Source organism: Phyllobates terribilis, unplaced genomic scaffold (genome assembly GCF_046119375.1).
Source record: "Phyllobates terribilis strain yellow unplaced genomic scaffold, ASM4611937v1 Scaffold_3__8_contigs__length_932513732, whole genome shotgun sequence".
Lineage (NCBI taxonomy): Eukaryota > Metazoa > Chordata > Amphibia > Anura > Dendrobatidae > Phyllobates > Phyllobates terribilis.
In genome coordinates, this window is record NW_027362763.1 from 767,663,700 (window position 1) to 767,671,790 (window position 8,091).

Consider the following 8,091-nt stretch of genomic DNA (forward strand, 5'->3'; position numbering starts at 1 on the left):
AATCGAATAGGAGGGGCGTGTAATAGGATGCTGACCAGGCACACTGCCACTAGTGTGTGAATTGCACCCTATTGCAAGTCTCATCTTGTGCAGTTTTAATGCTGGGCAGTCGCTCCTCCAGTGAGAGGTTGAGAGTGAGTGTTTTCAGCATTCTGCACCTGTGTTACCTCCTTCTCACAAAAAGGGGGCCGGCTGCGTCTTGGTGTGCATTTTTTGAACCCTTGGCTGGTTAGTTTCATTGCCTTTTGATGACCACATGTAAGCACTCACACATGGATTAAGTCATTACAGAAAAGGGTAAGAAAACCGGATATTTCCTTTGCTCACTTGTTATTTCTTTCATTACTGGTTGTAATCTTAATCTTCCATTCCTTCTAATGCTGTGAGTAAGTAAATCATTGTTTCTCTAGAATATGTGGTTCCTGACATGTACTATACGCTGATGAGTAATATTTGATGAGCAACTGGAGTTAGGAGTGTTTGATGAGTGGACAAATCTAATTCATTAGGAGGCTCTTAATGAGTCAGGATCATCTGACTCCTACACGGCCCCCAATCAAGACCTTGATGAATCGGGGCCTATGTGTTTCCTGACATGTATTAGACATTGAGTATTGTATAACTGTTGCGTATGCTGTTACTCTAAAACTTTACCATAAAGAACATATATACTTACATTACACTTGGCAATGGAAGCAATAGATTGCTTTAGTTTAATACAACAGCCTGGATTAAGTTTCTGCTGGATTTGATGGATTATACCCAGAGTGGATTTGATTTAAATCTAACTGATTTAAATCACGATTAAAATCACGATTTAAATCAGTAGTCAGTAAGGCTTGATTTAAATCAGTGATTTAAATCAAAGTTTCTACCTAAACTAGTTCTTGCTACTTTAACATGCAAGTAGATGAAGATTTTTAGAATCACTTTTTATATTACTTTTTTCTCCCCAGTTTAATGGGTTAATCATTCATATTTGGACACCACTGTTCTGTTGTACTTAGGAAGGAGAAAAATAATCCTGACCTTAATAACAATTTAAATAGATTTATTCAACTGAAACAATAACAACATTACAGCATAAGTTATTTGCTTAAACAAACATCCATGTTTGTTAACTAATTTGGCTAAACAAAATATATATATATTTTAAGAAACTTAGACTGTCAGCCCAGCCGACACATGAAAAACTTAAATACTACTGTCCCTGCTGTCCTCTGTAGCTCACTCGTCGTCATCTTCATCATCATCTTCTTCTTTGTTCCTATTCATAATCTGGAAAAGAAAAACAAGCTTTCCTGCTTTATTGGGTCCCAACCGATTTCTCAATTTAGAATGAATGAGTCCAAAGGAAGAGAATATTCTTTCAACGCCTGCAGAAGAAGCTACTGCTGTTAAAAGTGAAATCATTACTTGAACAGTCTCTAAATCCAAGCGCTTAAGTGACTTCCACCAGTTTACTGGTGTGACCTTCCTTAAAATATCTTCAGCAAACATATATTTCTTGAATGGTTCCCCCTTAGCTCTGAAGTTTATTATAGTTGGCATTAAAGATGGATGATTGCTGGATACCCATGTCATAGCTAACTCGTCTTCCTCAGCACTTAGGTTTTGACCCTGATATTGGATATTGACAATATTTGCCAAAAAATGAGCTGGAGTCAGTGCTTGTCCCATTCGTTTGTTTACTGCTTGTAATTTAATTCTGTCCATGTGTAGTTCTGTTTTTAAGTGTTCACTCAGTTCCTTCCAAATTTCAACAGCATCCGCAATAAAACAGCTATTTTTCTGTATTTTGTTTAAAGCTTGAAAGATGGGTTTCAGGAAGCTCAGCATATGTTCAACATTTCTCTTAAGCCCAATGTTGAGGATTTTGGCCGTGACAGTGCCATCTATTTTATCTCGATTTTCTTCACAAAGTGTCATCAGAATAGGCCAGTTTTTGATATACTGCTTAAAACAGTCCACCACAGAGTTCCATCTAACATCTTGTGGGAGCGTTAGCTTGGTTCCACCCATCCTTTTCAGAGCTGCTGCAGCAAAATGATTATTACGGAAGTATTTAGCAATTTCAACAACATTAGCCTTTATTTCTGGAACACTTAAGTCTTTGGCTAAGAGGTGCAGCAAATGAGCACTGCAACCATATGTTATTAGCAGCTTTGTATTCCCTCCCTGCTCTTCTAAATTTCTTCTCATCTTGGATACGTTTGCAGCATTGTCAGTGACCAAACTGCGTACTAGACATTTGAATTTTTGTTCACATGTTGTTATAGCTTTTACTGCCACTTCTTGTAAGTATTCTGCTGTGTGTGCATTTCCTGACGTATCAGTTGTTTGTGCAAGGAAGACTTTACCTTCTTCTGTTGTTATACAAGCGCATACAATAGGATCATTGTGGACATTACTCCACCCATCAATACTTAGGTTAACAATTTTACCCTCCAGAGCTGTTGCACATTGCTCCATTTCTCTGTCATACACTTGATCCAGCAGTTTCCCTGCAACATCAGCTCTGCTGGGTGGACTGTATCCTGGTCTCAGTGACTGAACCATATTAATAAAATGTGGGTTCTCAGTCAGACGGAAAGAAGAGTTCGTTGCATAAATAAACTGGGCAATTTTTTCATCAATCAACTCTTTTTCTGATCTGCTAGTTCTTATCACAAACCTATCTATGGTGGTTCCAGGAGGTAAAGGTTTTTTCTTCCTTTTGGGTGATGGTGATATGTGGCTGTGGGTGTCTGATGATGATGCTGCTGCTAATGAAGCACTATCCTGGATGGATAACTCTGAAACTGTAGAACAGGATGATGGTGATCTTGGAGGTGGATAGTTTCCAGAATCCATGAATTCCCCTAAACAAAAAAGTCAATGCTGTTATTTTATTGTTTATACAATTTCTGCTTATTGTACACAACACATCACTGCCCCTGCCCCAAAAGGAATATTTGTTTTTCTTCATAACTGTACCAAATGACAGTAACATGCAGTAATACTAAGAAATATAATTTTTCTCACACAAGACAGTTCAGTCTTTAGAAATAGAATTCAATAAAAATGTTTACCAACAGATCCTGCCTGTTCAGAAGTGTTTCTTTGGTCATCATCATCACCGCACTTCTCATGATGTTGCCTCATTCGCGCCACCAGGCCTTGCATCTCTTTGTTGCATCGTTTGCATTTTGCACGCATGCCTGCCTTACCGATAGGCGAAGGAGCTTCATTAAAATATTCCCAAACTGGGTCTCTTTTACGGCCTGCTACCATTATAAGGAAAGAATGTAATAAACCTCAGATCGTACACACAAACAGATCCAGACTTGTCTGTCTGTGGCTATGCTGCAGTATTGTGCTCAAAGTTTCACTTTCATTTTCTTCTCTGCTTGCCCTTCCTCCTCCTCACACTTAGATTCACATTCTTCTTGTGTTGTGCAGATCTATTCCACTCCAAACAATCAGAAACATATTGTCTAACTTCTTGGACTTGGCACTGAAGGGGTTGATTCTGTATTCATAGGTTTGTAGAACAATAGGATTAAGGTCTTTTTCTCAACTCTGTTCATGTTGTAACATTTTTGCCGTGAAGAAGAGGCTGTTACCTCTGCGGAGTCAAATTCAGTTTTGAGAACTGCGTAAGTAAAGCGAGCGTCTGTGATAATATAGGAGAGAAACTGCCCACTAATCCTACAGAAACCTCTGGCAGAGCATGGCATTGTGAATGTTACACATATACAGCTTTTATTCTACTGAGTTAAACAACTCAGCTTTATCTCATGATGGAAGAACCTTTGGATGGTAAAATATTTTCCTCAAAAAGCAGTTTATTGAAAAAAATCCGATTTAAATCAAAAAAATCCGATTTTTTTTATTTTTTTTAAAAAAACATTGATTTTTATCCACCCTGATTATACCAGATGCTGGTCAATTAGGTGGACTGCAGTTCTCTCTGATGGATGCCCTAGAAAAAGCCGGAAAGGTGTAACTCGAGTCAGGCTTCACATGATGTTTTATATGCCATATTTCATGCATCTTTTGTAAGTACAATAAAATACCTTATAGAGGAAAGCTCTGTATAGCAGTACTTCTCTGTTGTTGGGCTTTTTGGCTTTTACTCTAGTTTTTGGACGATAAGAAGGCTAAGCTGAATAATTTTACACTCAGAAGTACAATAGAAGAAAATACAACCTGTTTTGAGAGTCGAGTAACATCTTGGAAATGGACTCACTTGATTGCTGGATCCGAATCTCTTCAGCTAAGCCCTTAGTCTGCGCAAAACGCTACATTATTTCTGCAGTTTATCTTAAGGAGTGTGACCAGCTCCATTTGCGTTTTTTGCTGCGACTTGGGAAACAGTGGTGACTTTTTTTGGACAGATCCATCTGTTCAGGTTTCGACCTTTAGAGTATAGGATATCCACAGTAGACCATGTCCATCATTCTACACTCCATCAATATGCCAGCCGGCAGCAAGACACATTTTGCACACTAATGCATTTGTAATGCGATCTAAAGATAAAAAATATACTATTACTATAAAAAGTAAAGATACTTTACATCACACAAGTGCCAACCTGCTAAGACATATTATAAGGAAGGCTCAATGGACAAATGCCACAGAGCTTAGGAGATGTCACCAACTATAAGACCTAAAGTATCTCCATCGCCCAGGCTGACTCTTCTTATTCATCAACCCAGTAATTTCTAGTTACTCCCCTGGCAGTCACTGTATGTAGTTTATCCATTGTTCACCTATGGTCCACCACATTTATGAAAAAGGGATTCTTGAAGACTGTTCAACGATTGTGTCCAGTAAAGACATTCATGTGTATTTTTCTCTTGAAAGCTCTGAAAGTTGACTGCTACCTCTGCACCTCTATAACTGTGCATTTACATAGAGGAATAGTAAAGGTCATTGATGATTTATTTATATGAAAGGTTACATGAAGAGTTACAGATAGCAGAATATAGATGAGGATGGGATTATATTTTACCTCTTTGAACAGCTTGAACAGTTGATCTACCAACTCGTTTTTATTCTTCTGGAAATCCATCATGTTAGGAGATGTGTAGGATGTCATATAATTTAGGAAATAGCCATGGATGCAAAGAATGGAAGATCATATAGTAAGCCTGGGATAATGTCTTGGAACCCACAGAACATGTGAGGGTGCAGGATGGGTGCAGTATGAATTAGGCTAATGGCTGAGGGTGTGTGCCAGCAAATTTCACAGCTATGGTATTGAGACTTATTATGAAAGGCTTTGTTAAAAATCTAGAACTTTATATAACTTACTGCTCCTTTGCAGTGGATCTCTGAACAAATAAAGAACATATATACAGTAGTCTTCGAAATAATATCAGTGTGTTCAAAAACATGAGTTAAGAACAAAATCTTTATACTAGTTTTTATTTCCATGCATTGAGAACATTGCACACTGTTTTCTAATTCAAAACTTGAAGAAAAATGTATATCATTGTTAACTACTTTACAGAAAATAGCAAAAAATGAACATTAGGCTGTTCTAAAAAATAGTAGTGTCTACATTTCTCTTTACAAACTCACAATATGTACTCTTTTTTGAGGATTTAGCATTCCTGTGAATCACTAACCTAATATTTACCTGTATAACCACAGTATTTTTAGAACTGCTTCACATCTGTGTTGCATAGCGTCAACCAACTCCTAGCACCTGTCAACTGTTATTCCAGCCCAGGATGCTTTGACTACATCCCACAATTTTTGGGCATTTGTTGGCTATGACTCAGAAACTGCATTTTTGATGTCACCCACAAGTGTTCTGTCGGATTAAGGTCTGGGGATTGGGCTGGCCACTCCATAACCTCAATTTTGTTGGACTAGAAACAACATTTTGCTCATTTACTGTTGTGTTTAGGGTTGATGTCTTGTTGAAACATCCATTTCAAGGGCATATCCTCTTCTGCGTAAGGCAACATGACCTCTTCAAGTATTTTAATATATGCAAACTGGGCCATGATCCCTGGTATGTGGTAAATAGGTCCGGCACCATAGTAAGAGAAACATGCCCATATCATGATGCTTGCACCACCATGCTTCACTGTCTTCAGAGTGTGCTGTGGCTTGAATGCAGAGTTTGGGGGTCGTCTGACGAACTGTCTGCGGCCCTTGGACCCAAAAAGAACAATTTTACTTTCATCAGTCCACAAAATGATTCTCCATTTCTCTTTAGGCAAGTTGATGTGTTCTTTGGCAAATTGTATCCGCTTCAGTACATGTCTTTTTTTAAACTGTGGGACTTTGCGGGGACTAAGAGATTAGCTTCACACAGGCGTCTTCTAACTGTCACAGTACTCACAGGTAACTTAAGACTGTCTTTGATCATCCTGGAGCTGACCATTGGCTGAGCCTTTGCCATTCAGGCTATTCTTCAATCCATTCGAATGGTAGTCTTCCGGTTTCTTCCACGTCTCTCTGGTTTTGCTTTCCATTTTAAAGCATTGGAGATCATTTTAGCTGAACAGCCTATCATTGTCTGCACTTCTTTATAAGTTTTGCCCTCTCCAATCAACTGTTTAATCAAAGTACGCTTTTCTTCTGAACAATGTCTTGAACGACCCATATTTCTCAGGCTTTCAAGGAGAAATGCATGTACAACATGTGCTGGCTTCACCCTTAACTAAGGGCCACCTGATTCACACCTGTTTCTTCACAGAATGATTGACCTCACTAATTGACCTCCACACTGCTATTATTTTGAACACACCCCCTTTCAATTAATTATTCAAGTACACAGACTCAAAAACATGCAGATCATGAATGCGGAATCTGTTGGTTTTCTTAGAATCTACTGCACCAACTGGTAAATTATTTGACATGCGGTAATAGAATTTATACCAAAAACAGTGATTAATCTGGTTAGTCACATTGGACTGCTATTATTTTGAACACTACTGTACTTACATTTGGCAATGAAAGCAATAAATTGCTTCTGTTTGATAGTACAGCCTGGATTTTGTTTCTGCAGGTTTTGTTGGATTTTTATAGATTCCAGTCTTATATCTGGAATATGGGTCTCCCTGAGGTGTGGATGGGCCAATTCATGCCTTTCATCCCTTCCTTCGGGATGAGGTACGCTCCTGTTGTAATGTGAACAATGTTACAGAATGTCCATACACAGTCCTGCTCATCGTTATTGGCACCCATGAAGTTTAAGTACATAATGTGGAATATCTCCTGAAAAAAAGGAATCCAGTGAAACAGTTTTTTTGTATAGAGCATGCGTGTTAACTACAAACGGTCAAATGATAAACAATAATTTAAAACAAAAAATAATGGGAGAGAAAATTAGAAAAACCTAAAGCTTGCTGTGTACTGGTATTGAGACCCTTTGCATTAATTTAGTATGGAAGCACATTTTGACTCACCTGTGGTAAATCGCAAAAGAGATTCTTCTGTGATTAATTGTCGGTGCCCTTGTGACATGAATTAGCCAATGAATGATGACTTCAGTGTTTTAAAAAGCCACATTTTACGCCCTGATCCTTTATCACAATGGTGAAGACAAAAGACAAAGGAGCTGTCTGAGGACATCAGAACTGCTATTATTAGCAAACACAAGACTTCCAAAAGTTATAAGGCCATCTCCAAAAACCTTGGTATCCCAGTTTCAACAGTGCGCAATGTTATTAAGAAGTTTACCAAGCATGGAAACGTCAAGAACCTCCCTGGATGTGGGGGAAAACAGGAAAATTGACAAGAGATGTCTTCGAAGTTTGGTGCAAATGGTGGAAAAAAACACCACGTCAAATATCCAAAGACCTGAAGGCCAACCTGGAACAGTCTGGGGTCATGGTTTCAACAAGTACCATAAGCCAATCACTAAACCAAGCAGAGCTTTATGGGCGAAGGCCAAGGAAGAAACCATTGCCGAAGAAAATGCATAAAAAGGAAAGACTGATCTTTGGCAAAGAGTACTTTGACAAACCACAATCCTTCTAGAAAAATGTTCTGTGGACAGATGAAACAAAAATAGAGCTTTTTAGCAATGCAAAGCAACAGTTTGTTTACAGACTGCACAATGAAGCTTATAAGGAAAAGAACACCTTA

General features: G+C 38.4%; 1 protein-coding gene across 1 annotated transcript; it reads right to left on the reverse strand.

Annotated features, from left to right (window-relative positions):
- Positions 1 to 1,034: 1,034 nt before the first annotated feature.
- LOC141258325 (uncharacterized) lies at positions 1,035 to 3,381 on the reverse strand. The gene is made up of 2 exons (XM_073673333.1): positions 3,072 to 3,381; positions 1,035 to 2,861 (listed from the first exon to the last, which is right to left on the reverse strand). Exons 1-2 carry the CDS (start codon positions 3,271 to 3,273, stop codon positions 1,228 to 1,230), a joined length of 1,836 nt encoding a protein of 611 aa, XP_073529434.1. The 5' UTR covers positions 3,274 to 3,381; the 3' UTR covers positions 1,035 to 1,227.
- Positions 3,382 to 8,091: the final 4,710 nt, after the last annotated feature.